General features: G+C 41.9%; 1 protein-coding gene across 2 annotated transcripts in view; it reads left to right on the forward strand.

Annotated features, from left to right (window-relative positions):
* LOC141116938 (Fc receptor-like protein 3) overlaps positions 1–11,107 on the forward strand; it is a 54,362-nt gene extending 43,255 nt beyond the window's left edge. For both annotated transcript variants that reach the window (XM_073609449.1, XM_073609450.1), the window contains 8 exons: positions 1,802–2,083; positions 4,143–4,499; positions 6,688–6,813; positions 7,503–7,530; positions 8,001–8,077; positions 8,249–8,317; positions 9,137–9,165; positions 9,719–11,107. In XM_073609449.1, the coding sequence (XP_073465550.1) occupies positions 1,802–2,083; positions 4,143–4,499; positions 6,688–6,813; positions 7,503–7,530; positions 8,001–8,077; positions 8,249–8,317; positions 9,137–9,165; positions 9,719–9,832 (1,082 nt within the window). In that variant the 3' untranslated portion in view covers positions 9,833–11,107. The remainder of the gene's footprint in view (positions 1–1,801; positions 2,084–4,142; positions 4,500–6,687; positions 6,814–7,502; positions 7,531–8,000; positions 8,078–8,248; positions 8,318–9,136; positions 9,166–9,718) is intronic.
* The last annotated feature ends 4,462 nt before the right edge of the window (positions 11,108–15,569 follow it).

Below are 15,569 nucleotides of genomic sequence, written 5' to 3' on the forward strand. Positions count from 1 at the left end.
TCTGGCCGACGCACTACCCGTTTTAACTTTGCGTTATTCTTTCACAGGGATCTGGAACCGACCCGACCATGTTTCTTATCCCACATTGGTCGTAGCTAACCTCGGATTAAAACAAACACCTTCACAATGCTACCCGCCTTATTAATCTATCATTTTCTCACAAACGCCCTGAAGGCCTACCGTACTGCCTGGAATATCCATGACAGGTTCCTAGTCTCAAACCCTGGGGCAGTATCAGGAGATTTCCATCACATCCTGGCCTTCATATCATCTTGCCACACACACACAGTTGGCATTTTCACACCATACCATTAGTCTCTACTTAGCTGGCATCCAGCATTTAATCTCCTTACAAAATCCTACCAAACCATCTTTGGTTGCCGCCCATGCGGTCAAGTCTACACTGCACGGTAGTCACAGACAACTCCAAATCAACAGTAAACGCCTGCCTGCGACCAGCACCATATTCCGAGACAGGTCTACCATCCTGTCACATTCCCCTTTGGGTTAATTTCAGCCCGGTCGTTCACGCAGCCATCTACCTGGATTTCTGCGGTTTCTTATGCCCCAGTGAATTCACGGTCACCGGCCCCAGTAACATGTTACATAGATGCCACCTGACACGCCACCAAAGTTACTTCATCCGACACCTCATGGTGTCCAAAACACAACAGTCTGGTCCCGGTGTAGATATCATACTTCCCAGACTCGTAAACGCCTGGTGCCCCGTGGCCATTCTAGACCAGTTATTAGCTCATCTGCCCGACCTCTCGGAAGGCAGCCATTACTACCGTTCCCTACTAGCCCTCTAAGTAGCAACCAGTTCACTAGACACGTTAGAAATCTTTTGCCCAACTTAGGCCTTGACCCCGGACAATTCTCTGGAAATTCTTTCGCATTGGAGTAGCATCAGCAGCCTCACGAAACGGGGTCCCGGACCACGTCATCTAGAAAATGGGCAGGCGGAAATTCGCTTGCTTCGCTCGATACATTCCCAATCCACAAGCAGAAATGTCACAAGCCTTTGGCAAGCTTGCCCTGTAGTATATCAGTAAACTTAAATCATTACCTCCCTAACCAAGTCTTTTTGCGCCCTTCTCTGGCATACCACCCAGCAGATCTGGGTTTACCATACAGCAGGCCAGGGCACACTTCAGGTCTATTTTATGTTGTTAGTCTTGTGACGTGTTTATGTGCTTCATATCTCTCAGGACGGAGGGCTCCGACCATAAATAGGAAGGCCGGTTTACCGGCCTGAAGTTATGGGAGGAGCCTGGAGGGTATTTAACCAGACCACCCAGGATGGTCTGTGTCTGTTCCAGTGCGCAGTACCCACCCACCCATTCCCCTTCTTGGGGTACTTCTCTTCAAACAATTTCTCTACAGAAACATCCATTACTTTCTTAAGGTATGCGCCCTTCTCTGGCATACCACCCAGCAGATCTGGGTTTACCATACAGCAGGCCAGGGCACACTTCAGGTCTATTTTATGTTGTTAGTCTTGTGACGTGTTTATGTGCTTCATATCTCTCAGGACAGAGGGCTCCGACCATAAATATATATATATATATATATATATATATATATATATATATACTTTTTTTTCTGCATGACAATATCACCAAAAGAATGTGCTTGTCCTAAAAATGTATTAATTAATATGGGTCTCATAGCAGACAAGTATAAATTGCTCTGGACCATAAGGGGTGTATAGATGTGTAAGAGCTTACATAATAAAAAAATAAATAAATAAATCACAAACGCTGACATATGTTATAGCTAATGTGTCTTCTTTTCGCAGATGCCTCTGGCCAAACACAAATGAAGCTGAGTGCTAATAAGGTGGTAGTAGGGGATAATATCAACCTCTCATGTGAGTCCACAATGAGCACCCTTCCTATATGTTACACTTTCTATCATAATGACACATCCTTCCGTAATATCACCGTTCAGCAGAAGGAGGCAGCAGTGGTAAGAGTAGCCAACATATCTCCATCTATGGCAGGATTATATTACTGCATTTCTGACAACGGCATTGCAAAACAAAAACAACTCAGCAACATGGTCTTCCTGCTCGTAGTTGGTAAGTACTTCATTATTCAGTTCATCATTGGGTTATTGACTCTATACTTAAATTATATGTATAGACAAAACTTTTTTTTAAATCTTAGTTTAATGCTGTCTGTGACCACACTAGGGAGATTCCCCAATCTGTTTGTCCTTGTGATCATTGTCACTGAGACAGAAAGGAATGAAAAATCCAAAATCTTATGGTTGCGATCAGAACAGGAACAAGGAATAAATCTTCCAGTGGGGACACGTTCTTCTGGTGACATCTGTCAAAACTGAGAATTCTCCTTTCCCCTTTATTTCCTGTTGTATCCCCGAAACAGGAAGTGGATAGAAACCTCACCAAGAGGACGCAAGGGGTTTAACACTTTCCTAATCTATCCAAAACAATTTTTTGGGGGCTATTTATACACTTTGTTGATTTTATTTTGAAATCTCTAAATGATATCCTTATCCTCCAATAGTAATCCATACACATCCTCTAATTAATGGCCTTGTAATCTGTTTTTCGTGACATTGTAAAGCCCTCCATGAGCTTACAAAATTCGTCCTTTACCCACTAACTTTCATTTGTTTGGAATGAGTAGATCAGACTTTCTCAAGCTTTTCAACACAGAGGAAACCTTAAAATAACCTTTCGGTCTCAGGGAACCCCTGTTAAAAATGACTGTATCTACAACTCATGATACCTAGGTGTGATAGTCAGTGGAAGAATGCTGTGATCACATCAGTGGTCTTGGGGAAGAATTTCCCCCCTACAGACAGCTAAAAACATCACTGGTGTCACTGGGAACTTATCTGAGAGACAAAAATTGATCATTGCTCAAGGAACCCCTAGCAACCATTGGAGGTACCCTAGAGTTTCATGGAACCCTGGTTGAGAAACCCTGGAGTAGATGTTGATTGTGGTCATGTGCACTGCTCTATGCTCACTACTAATCCAATAGACCATAGTCCATCTTGGCAGTGAGCAAGAGAGGATGGCTATGTTCCTATATAGTGGGGCCAAGACAGGGTGGCTACATTCCTACATTCAGTAGGACCAAGCGAGGGTGGCTAGGTTTCTACATACCGTGGAAATAAGACTGGGTGGCGGGTGGCTACAGTCATACATACAGTGGAACCAAGACAGGGTGGCTATGTTCTTACATACAATGTAGATACATTACAGATACATACAAGAGAGGGTGGCTAGGTTTCTACATACCGTGGAAATAAGACTGGGTGGCGGGTGGCTACAGTCCTACATACATTTAGACCAAGACATGGTGGTTATGTTCCTACATACGGATGGACAAAGACAGGATGGCTATTTTCCAACATACAGTGGGACAAAGACAGGTTGACTACGCTCCTACATACATTGAGATCAAGACAGGGTGGCTACATTTCTACATACAGTGGGACCAAGACAGAATGGCTACATTCCTACATACAGTGGGACCATGGAGAACAAACATTGCCACCCTCTAACAGGCAGTCAGATCACAGCAGCAAAAAAAAGGAATTTGGAGATTTGGAAGAGGCGGAGAATACCTGAATATCTATAGCTTCCATAAATGAGAGGTGCTCTATAAATGGAGGAGGTGGACTTTCATTCATCTGTCCGTCCTTCAGTCATAGAATGTGTTTTATTGATGGAAGTTATAGTACAGCTTCTACGAACTCTTGACAAGTGCCTATGACAGGTCCAGTGCTGCTATTAACCCCTGCACTACTGGAAGGGTTGCTATGGAGTAATGGGGGTTGGATTTCAGCTAGGACAGCCGGCACCAGCACAGACATTTTGCATTAAATGTAATTACCATCCCTTATGCTGATTTAATAAAACATTTCCTAAGCCTAAGCTTTTAAACAATTGGAACATACCAAATAAAAGCCTTATATGCCCTTAATAAATTAGTAAAAATGTTTAACAAATTAATTATAGAGTTACTGTCAATTCAACTGTCAGGTATACATCTGGTCTGGGTATCTACGTATCAACCACCTCTGGTCATTAAAGAGTTAAACAAGATGCAATGTATCACACTTTAATATTACTGAGTGTTCTGTATTAATTTTCTTAACAGTTCCGGTATCAGGAGTAAACATCGTCTTGGATAAAGCTCATGAGGATTTTGTATTTGGAGACTCGTTGACACTGAAGTGTTCAGTAGAGCGGGGCTCTTCTCCAACTTTCCTCTGGATGCACAATGGGAAGGTGTTGAAGAAGAATCTCTGGGTCTATCAGCTCAGAGACAATGGAAAGGTGTTATACATCCACTATCTCCGCTATCACCATTCAGGATCTTACCAGTGCTCTGCCAGCAACAAAGTATCCAACAGAACCTTCTCTGTGATCAGCAACATCCAGAACATAAATGTTCTTCAACAGAGCCTGGTCAAGGAGAGCACTTTCACATTGGAGGATGATGACCCACCAGAGCGTAAGTGTTTCCTTCCTACAATAGCCACAATTGTATTTGATCAAAATTTCAACAATTTATTTATTTTTTGGCATAATAATTAATTTAAAGATACATTGTCAGGATAATTAGATGTTTCCTGGCATGGCAACTCTGCCATATAGCTAAAGAATGTACCCTGCGTCAGTTCTTTGAGGTCGTAGCCAAATCCAGAGCCATCATTTCCATATTTTAGCTGTTGGTTGATCCCAGTAATTTAGTTTAACCATAAAAGCTTTTTTTTTTACAGCTTTATTTCCATCACTTAACTGTAATGATGTATGTCCCATGATGTGCAGACTGCTGGATCCTGTAGAAATCTTCACTACAGGGCTGCCCCCTCCTCCTCCTGCTGCTGGAGGTTTAGCAGTTTCAGGTCTCTGGGCTCAGCTGCACTGTAGATGATCCGACGGGGACACACCTGTTCCTCCCTGCTCCTCCATTGAGAGAAGCTTTTTCACTCATTATACTGCCTGTAAATGGGGAAAACAATTTTGTGACTGACTAGACACTCCCCTCAATCACAGATCGTGTTAAAGGTTGTGTAATCGGCAAAAGAAAGTTTCTCAATGAACGAGAGGGCTGGAGGATTCATGTCCCCATTAGACCATTTGTACTGCTGTTCTGCATTAAGACCTAAAGCTGTTAACCATTGCAGTGCCAGAGGTTCAGAGACAGGAAGAGAACAGGCATTACTTCAGTGAAGATTTCTCCATGATTCAGCTGCCTGCACAACACGGGACATCTTTCATTACAGGTGTGTCCCTGTAATATCATCTTTAGTATAGTTGAGCCTGGAGACCTGAAGATGTTAACCCTCAAAGCGCTGGAGGTTCAGCAGCAGGAAGAGGACAGGGCAGCCACAAGGTGAAGACTTCTCCAGGGTCCAGCTGCCTGCACAACATGGGACATCCTTCAATATAGGTGTGTCCCTGCAATACCATCTTTAATGTAGTCGAGTCTAGAGATCTGAAGTTGTTAACCCTCACAGTAATGGAAGTTCAGCAGCAGGAAGAGGACAGGGCAGCCACAAGGTAAAGATTTCTCCGGGATCCAGCTGCCTGCACAACCTGGGACATTCTTCATTACAGGTGTGTCCCTGCAATACCATCTTTAGTATAGTTGAGCCCGGAGACATGTAGATGCTAACCCTCAAAGCGCTGGAAGTTCAGCAGCAGGAAGAGGACAGGGCAGCCACAAGGTGAAGATTTCTCCAGGATCCAGCTGCCTGCACAACAAGGGACATCCTTCATTACAGGTGTGTCCCTGAAATATCATCTTTAGTATAGTCGAGCCCGGAGACCTGAAGATGTTAACCCTCAAAGCGCTGGAAGTTCAGCAGCAGGAAGAGGACAGGGCAGCCACAAGGTGAAGATTTCTCCAGGATCCAGCTGCCTGCACAACCTGGGACATTCTTCATTACAGGTGTGTCCTTACAATATCATCTTTAGTGTAGTCAAGCTCAGATACCTGAAGCTGTTAACCTTTACACTGCTGGAAGTTCAGCAGCAGGTAAAGGACAGGGCAGCCCCGCAGTGAAGTTTTCTACAGAATCTATCAGTCTGAACATCGAGGGACATATTTCTTTGCAGGTACGTGATGGAACTAAAGCTGTAGAGAAAAATGTTTTTTAGCTAAACTTCGGCTTTAATGGTTGGACTAAATTACTGGGATCAACCAAAGCTTTGGTTAACAGCTTCGGGTCTTCAGAGAGAACAGCAGTACAAATGATCCAACTGGGACACACCCTCTCCTTCCCCTGTTCCTTTGAGAAAAGTACTTTCATTGATTACACTGCCTGTAACATGGTCTATAAATGAAGGAGATAATACTATGACTCGTCCAACTGTTAACCAGGATAACAATGGAAATTCTGAGACAGGAAAAGGATGGGGCATCCTTGCATTGAAGATTTCTTCAGGCTTCACATCCCTGCACATTGTGGAATTTCCTTCATAAAAGGTTTAGTGTGACTAAAGCTGCAGGGTTTTTGAAGAGTTCAAGGAAGGCCTTCATGGTGTCCAAAGTCAACATACATACAGTGTTTTCTTAAAGGTTTACCATTGATATTATGTTGTTTCTTATATCACATTCTTGTTGGTTTTCCACAATCAATGTCTTCCTGCTGTATTTTATCAAAGATTATATTCCAAATAGTTTCGCCCAACAGAGATGAGTATTTTGTGGCCCCTCCTTGGAGTCCTGGTGTTGGTGGTTGCCCTCTCTAGTGTTCTGTTTGTCTACAGACACAAAGTTTCTTCAATAGTTCCATGGTTCCGACAACAAAGCAACCCAGGTAATTAACCTTTTTGGTTTTTGAGTTGTCTTTATTGTACGCTTTCAACAACGAATTCAGTAAAGTAGAGGGGGGGGGGGGAACAGACACAAACTCGGCAAAAGCAGAAATGTTCAGCTTCTCTGGGTCATGTTAATGGCTAGTGGAGGGAAAATAGAGTAGGGATGGGTGAACAGTTCGGCCCGAGCATAAGTTCCGGCTGAACTTTGGTTGTTCGGATGTTCTGCAGAACACCGAACAATATGCTGTGTTCGGAGCAAATTCGAAAGCCGCCAGAACACCGTTAAAGTCTATGGGACACTAACATGAAAAAACGTTTTTAAAACTTTTTTTTGCATTGATACATGTCTCCATGAGAAGGACCCGGGTCCCCAAACATTTTTTATGACAATAACTTGCATATAAGCCTTTAAAATGAGCACTTTTGATTATTCATGTTTATGTCCCATAGACTTTAACGGTGTTCGTGTGTTCTGCCAAATTTTTTGCCGTTCGGTATGTTCTGGTGCGAACCGAACTGGGGGGGTGTTCGGCCCATCCCTAAAATAGAGGACAAACCTTAATCCATTAACATATCTTGGGGTAATATTACCTATTATTATGCTTTATTATTTTTAATATTATTGTTATTATTATCATTATGGTAACTATTATTATTATAATCACTATTATTATTTTCCTTAATTTAGGTCCGACTTTTGCTAAAGTGAGACCCAGGTAAGTAGACAGATAAATGTTTTAGATATTGTGTAATACAAAGCTGGAATCATGATGGTGGGAACCCCTCATAATGGGCACAGTAGGTGTACAGACCCGGGAACACAGCACAGGTATTGTGGGAAACCCTCATAATGGGCACATCAGGTGTACATATCCGGGAACTCAGCACAGGGATGGTGGGAACTCCTCATAATGAGCACAGCAGGTGTATAGACCTGGGAACTCAGCACAGGGATGTTGGGAACTCCTCATGAGGGGCACAGCATGTGTACAGACCCAGGAACCCAGCACAGGGATAGTGGAATCTCCTCAGGGTGGGCACAACTGGTGTACAGACCCAGGAACCCAGCACAGGGATGGTGGGAACTCCTCGTGATGGGCACAGCAGGTGTACAGACCAGGGAACTCAGTATAGGGATAATGGGAACAGGAATCCATCTTGAGTTAATTCTTTGAATCCCATGCAGAGTTGGACATAATATAACACAGGATGTTGTGCCCGGACCAGATTCTATAAATGATTTCCAAGAAGATTACAGTAACGGTAATTTAAAAAAAAAAAATTTTTTTCTTTTTTTATTTTTTTTTAATTTAATTTAGTTATTCATTCCAAATTCCCCATCTTATCAACCTCAGACTCCAAGTTATGGAGCATGGAGGGGATTGGCTATTTCTATAAATGACCTCATTTTTTTTGCTTTTTGCTTTTCTTTAGTACCAAACATGGCGCAGAATGTGGATGGTGATGTTTGCTATTCTCACATTCAGATTAATCAGGTGCAAGGTGTGTATGGTTCATATTCAAATCAATCTTTTCAAAAACGTTTCAATTATTATTATTACTCTATATATATATATATATATATATATATATATATATATATATATATATATATATATATATATTTTTTTTTTTTTTTGTTAAAGCCTGCCAAGAACAAGTGTGTTTTTTTGGTTGGGTAAAGTGATGTTCCTTCTTAAAGTGATTGTAACGTCTTGTTGTTTTTTTTAGTTCAAAATAACAAACATGTTATACTTAGGTGCTCTGTGCAGTGGATTTGCCCAGAGCAGCCCAGATCCTCCTATTCTCGGGTCCCTTGCTGGCTCTCCTGGCCCCTCCCTCCCGTTGAGTGCCCCCACAGTAAGCAGCTTGCTATGGGGGCACCTGAGCAGAGCCACAGCTCCCAGTGTCCACTCAGACACGGAGCTGCAGCCCAGCCCCGCCCCACCCACGATCTCTCCTTATTGGCTGACTGACTTTGATTGACAGTAACGGGAGCCAATGGCGCCGTACTGCTCTTTCAGTCAACGAGAAGGGGAGTCCTGGGCAGCCGTGACAATCCTACAATGTGCTGGATCACAAGAGGGAGCTCAGGAGAGTATTAGGGGGTCTGAGGGGGGCTGCTGTACACAGAAGTCTTTTTTTCTTAATGCATAGAATGAATAGAATCTTAATGCATAGATAAAAAAAACCTTCTGCCTTTACAATCACTTTAAGTTTTTAGGATTAAAAGCCCCCAGCCTTCCCCATCCCATTGTGCAGTGTCACTATTTTTCCTTTGCATTGTATTTCATATATTGTTTTCTTTTTTTTTCCTTTTAGGTCCTACAGATAACAATAGAGGAGGGCAGGTAAGTCACATCATGGTCACACTGGGGTTACAGAATGTTATGTGGTCAGATAGCAAACAGAGCTTAGTGGAGATTTTAGGCCAGATCATTTCTCGGTGTCAGGAGATCAGAACTAATAGATTTCGGGGTGGGACTGTTACATTTCAGCACAACTACCACAGGGTAAGTAGTCCTGGAGGGTGTTTCTCTATTGAAAGGCAGTAAGAAGTCATCTACTAAATACTAAAAACAATATATATATATTTTTATTCTTTATTTAAGGTATGCAATAGGACATAACAGTATGACATGACCAGTCACGTTCTATGAAATCCAAGTATAAACAGTAATATAACCACAACAGGAATAAATGGATATAAGAGAAATAACAGACAAGGTTCCACCATTACAATATAAAATATCCCTAAACTGTGGGCAGTAGCCTCTACAACAAAAACATCTTGTATCCGGTCTTGTAGTGTGGCGGAAAAACAAATACTGAAACTCAATAGCCATGAACAACAGTGAATTATAAAATCAACTAATGATTTCCTTCATGTTTTTTGTTGTATAGGAAGAATATTCAGTGACATATTCCACTGTGAAATGCTCTGGGCCAAAAATGGATGGTACGCAGACTTTGGGCCATGCTGAACTCTATGAGAACGTCAGTTCCGAGAAAAGCTAGAACCGATCTAATATAAACCTGCCAAGCTGTAAAAATGGCATCAGGAGTTGAAAACATGAACTTACATTGGCCTCCATTTACTATTAAAAAGGTTTGAAAATGGATGGAACACAGACTATGGGCCATATTGTTCTCTACGAAAACTTCAGTTCCAAGGACATCTAGGACCGGTCTAAAATAAACCTGCCAGGTCAAAACAATAATGGAAATGGAATCAAGAGTAGAAAGCAGGCACTCATAGGGGCCTCTATGTATTATTGCTGTCTGCTTGGGTGCCCCATGGCCTCTATTCCAACATCATGGCAGAAAGATGAAATTCAAATCTCTCTTGCTGCTCAATGATGGTCCCTCAGAATTTTGCACATCCTCTTTAACCAATAATAAGCTATAAAGAGCTCAACTTTCATGCTGAAGTTAAGCTTTGCACGCACATAATCTATGTTTTACAAATAAACAATAAATGCAGGAATCATCAGTGACAAAGGATTCGCAGTGCACCATGGGGTATCCAAAGAGAAAGCACAGCAGTAGCTTTATCCTTTCAGATACTCTGTCTCTAGTTGAAACCTCCAGATGAGTCATACAGGGACAGCAGGAGGGAGGGAGGAAGGAGAAGGAGTCATTGTCTTGATTCATTCACTGGTTTGTGTATATTTTAACTTGAGCTACTGATCTCTGTAAAACACAGAGTTTTTATAACCTTATATATTACAATGTAACAATAAATGTAATACCTTGCTAATACCCCCTAGGGGTCTTTAGAATTGTAACAATGTATCTTGTTACAAAGACGTGTGTATTTACTATGCTCTTTAGCTTCATCTAGTGGCCATAATGCTGTATTTTATGCACATAAAAAAACAAAAACATTAATTTAGAAAAGAGATAGCCTAAAGAACTTTTGTTTTTGCAAACTTCACAAATATCTCTTACCCCACCTCATACTCTGTATGATGCCCCCCCCCGGGCCAATCACTACAATCAAATAATCCTCAAAACATCATGGGAAAGTGCATCAGCAACACTGACATTGGACAACAACTTTTCAAAGACATTAATGGAGCTAAAAAGACATGAAAGATGGAGGACAAAAATCACCCTTTATATATGTACAATAAATGTATGTATATACAGTATATTCGTACTGTGCAAAAGTTTTAGGCAAGTGTAAAAAATGCTGTAAATGAAGAATGCTTTCAGAAATAGTAGTGTTAATGGTTTATTTTTATAAATTAACAAAATGAAAAGATAATGAACGGAAAATAAATTTGAATCAAACCAATATTTGGTATGACCACCCTTTTGCCTTCTTCTAGGTAGACTTGCACACAGTTTTTGAAGGAACTTGGCAGGTAGGTTGTTCCAAACATCTTGGAGAACCAACCACACATCTTCTGTGGATGTCAGTTGCCTCAAATCCTTCTGTCTCTTTATGTAATCCCAGACTGACTCCATGATGGTGGGATAAGGGCTCTGTAGGGGCCAAATCATCACTTCCAGGACTTCTTGTACTTCTTTAAACTGAAGATAGTTCTTAATGGCATTGGCGATATGTTCAGCGTGGTTGTTCTGCTGCAGAATAAATTTGGGTCAATCACATCCCTTCCTGGTGGCATGATGGATAAGTATCTGCCGTATTTCTCAACATTGAGGACACCTTTGATCCTGACCAAATCTCTAACTCCATTCGCAGAAATGCAGCCCCAAACTTGCAAGGGACCTCCACCATGCTTTACTGTTGTCTGCAGACACTCATTATTGTACTGCTCTCCAGCCATTCTCCAACAAACTGCCTCCTGCTGAAGACAAATATTTAAAATTTTGACTCATCAGTCCAGAGCACCTGCTGCCATGTTTCTGCTCCCCAGTTCTTATGTTGTCAAGCATAGGACATGGAAACAATTCTAAGAGATTTAACTATGCAGGAAAACAACTGGAGTGCAGACAAATGGCAGCAGGTGCTCTGGACTAATGAGTATACTAGACTATGAACTCATAGACATACCATATTGATAGCTATTACTTATCATGTTATTTTAAACAGAACTGAATCAACGAACACAGAAAACAGATACAGGAAAATTCAGTTTCCTCTTTATTTGAAAAATGTTGATTAATTGTTCAATCATATCAGAGCATCCGAACAAAATGAGGAAGTGTTGGACGTTCTTCATTCTAGAGCAGGGGAGAAGATATAAGCATGTACACAGAGAACAGTCATCATATCCCTCCCAGCTTTGGTTATACTCATTTGCAAGTAGACAACTTTCTCTTTCTTTGCCTAGATCAGGGGTCTCCAAACTTTCTAATCAAGGGCCAGTTTATTGTCCTTCAGACTTTAGAGGGGCTAGACTGTGGCTAATGGGAGTAGAAAATGTCCTGGTATCAGTGGGAGTAAACAATGCCACATCTTTAGTGGGAGGAGTAGTGCCCCATCATTGGTATCAGTGGGAGGAATCGTTCCCCATCATTGGTATCAGTCAGAGGAATAGTGCCCCATCATTGGTATCAGTGGACAGAATAGTGCCCCATCATTGGTATCAGTGGACAGAATAGTGCCCCATCATTGGTATCAGTGGGGGGAATAGTGCCCAATCATTGATATTATTGGGAGGAATAGTGCCCCATCATTGGTATGAGTGGGAGGAATAGTGCCCCATCATTGGTATGAGTGGGAGAAATAGTGCCCAATTATTGGTATCAATGGGAGGAATAGTGCCCCATCATTGGTATCAGTGGGAGGAATAGTGCCCCATCCTTGGTATGAGTGGGAGGAATAGTGCCCCATTATTGGTATCAATGGGAGGAATAGTGCCCCACCATTGGTATGAGTGGGAAGAATAGTGCCCCATCATTGGTATCAGTGGGAGCAATAGTGCCCCATTGTTGGTGTCAGTGGCAAGAGCTATGCCCCCCCCATTGTTGGTGGCAGTAAGAGGAATAGTGCCCCATCGGCTGGATAAAGGCTAGCAAATGGCCACAGTTTGGAGACCATTGGCCTATAATTCATGATATTTACACAATAATAAAAACACTAGACTCTAAAATCCATGTACACATGATGGTAACAAAACCACCACACATTGGTATAGGCCCATTTAACATATTCAAGGAAACGGTTGGTAATACTCTTGAATTATATGATCATAATAGCATCTATATAGCTCAACGCATTTCATGGATAACCTCCAATCTTCAGGAGCAGATGCAAAATCGATATCTATAAAAATATTATAAAAATGTAATAAGGGCTAACCAGAAGACAGGCAGAGGGAAAAAGGAATATATTTTGGAATAAGGATGATAACCATAAATCACCCATTGTTACTTACAGATGACCTGTGTGTGTGAGTAAAGGACGCCAAGGGCTGGAACCGAACGGGGGAAAAACACATCATCAGTCCTGGGATCTGAGGCCTTGAACCCCAAGGGCAAATAGATGGAACGCTAGTAGGAAACAGATATCCCTGGGGAATGATCTCCCATATAGCTTAAAAAGTGATATAACCACATCACCATGTACCTAAAACGATATAAATCCCTTAGAAATCCACTTCTTGTTTGGGTATTGTGGCGATAGCTGGCCATAGATGGATTGAAATATGGCCAGTTCAGCAGGCTATAGCCCCAGCAGTGATAATTGTATTCTGATAGCGGGAAAACCCCCTGCTGACTGTGTTGATTGAAAATTCAAGCCATTTTCTTTCCTTCAAATCATGGATGAAGGAAAGAAAACTCCATCATTTATGGCCAGCCTAACTCGGAACCAGTGTTGCCAACTGTCAGTATTTTCAGGGCCATCTTTAAGGCAGGGCAAAAGGGGCAGCTGACCTGGGCCCTGTCATTGTTGTGGGGCCCAAAGCAGCTGCCTCATACTTGCCAACTATCCCAGTTTAAATTCCCTCGTCCCTTGAAGTTTTTGTCCTGTGCTGTGTCCCGATATCTCAGTGTGAAGTGCTGCTACTAATGCTGCCCAGCTCTGCCTTATTGTTGTGTACAGATGACTCACTTGCAGACCCTGTTTTTACATGTAAATAACCGGAACTCATATGTAAATAGCGGCGGCATTCATAAGCAAATAGCTGTGGCCGGCGGCATTAAAATGTAAATGAAGGTGGCATTCATATGTATATCATGGCCCCCTGCAGTGAGGAGATGATGTGCTGTAACCTCTAGCAAACAATCAGTGAGCATTATTACTGTACAGTAATCTCTAGCAACCAATTTACAAGCAGAAATAATTTGCTGTAACCTCTAGCAACTAATCAGTGAGCCATAATGTGTGCTGTAACCTCTAGCAACCAGTCAGTAACCAGTAATGATGCTGTAACCACTGGCAACCAATAGCAATTGCTGCCTAATTTGATACAGTAAACTGATTTTAAGTCTAGCTACTATTTAGTTTATGTCTCGGAGCAGATGGAGAGTGAAATTGCATGGGGGGGGGCCAAGAAAATTTTTGCCCAGGGTCCAATCAGTATTAAAGACGGCCCTGAGTATTTTTACTGGCAATCAGTAAAAAAAATGGGCACTCTCCTCCTGCCAGTAAATGCCAGTGACAGAAAAAGGTTGCCAGTAAAAAAAACATGGCTGTGACGCTCGGCTCAGAACTGCCCATGCGCAGGAATGGTCTCAGCCGACGCCAGACCAGAATTGGTCTGGAGTCGGCTGAGACCATTCCAGTGCTTGCTACAGTGTCTTTGGGTAGCGAGTCTGGTGGAGGCGGTGCCTGAGCGTGTTGTGTGATGTCACGGTACAAGGGAGCCAAGCGGAGTCTGCAGGACAGGAGCAAGGCAAGCTGGCAGCAGGACCGTCAGTGCTGTTTGGCCTGGAGTGGACTGAAGGGGTTACCTGGCATGGAGAGAGACTGTCACTATGACTCAGGAGGGGACATGTTGTGTTGGTGATCTGTGCTGCTGCACACTGCTGGCAGTGTCACTGTGAGAGTCAATTTCATGTGTGTGTTCCGTCCATTCTAATTTCTTCCCCTCCTGAGTCCTGTCCCTGAGCTGACTACTTATCGAATATAAAATAAGAAATATATTTTTTGCCTTAATATCTATCTGAACCACTTAAGGACCGAGCCTCTTTCTGAGATTTGTTGTTTACAAGTTAAAAACAGTTTTTTTTGCTAGAAAATTACTTAGAACCCCCAAACATTATACTTTTTTTTCTAACACCCTAGAGAAAAAAATGGCGGTCATTGCAATACTTTCTGTCACACCGTATTTGCGCAGTGGTCTTACAAGCACACTTTTTTGGAGAAAATACACTTTTTTGAATTAAAAAATAACACAACAGTAAAGTTAGCCCAATTTTTTTTATATTGTGAAAGTAATAATAATAATAATAATATTATGCCAAGTAAATTGATACCCAACATGTCACGCTTCAAAACTGCGCCAGCTCGTGGAATGGCGACAAACTTTTACCCTTAAAAATCTCCATAGGCGACATTTAAAAAATTCTACAGGTTGCATGTTTTAAGTTACAGAGGAGGTCGAGGGCTAGAATTATTGCTCTCGCTCTACCGATCGCTGCAATACCTTACATATATGGTTTAAACATTGTTTTCATATGCGGGCACTACTTACGTGTGCGTTCGCTCCTGCACGTGAGTTCGGCGGGATGGAGCGCGTTTAAATTTTTTTTTTCTTATTTATTTTATCTTTTATTTTTTATTTTTACACTGTTTTTTTTTTTAAAGTTTCACTTTTATTCCTATTACAAGGAATGT

Source organism: Aquarana catesbeiana, linkage group LG13 (assembly GCF_042186555.1).
Source record: "Aquarana catesbeiana isolate 2022-GZ linkage group LG13, ASM4218655v1, whole genome shotgun sequence".
Classification (NCBI taxonomy): domain Eukaryota; kingdom Metazoa; phylum Chordata; class Amphibia; order Anura; family Ranidae; genus Aquarana; species Aquarana catesbeiana.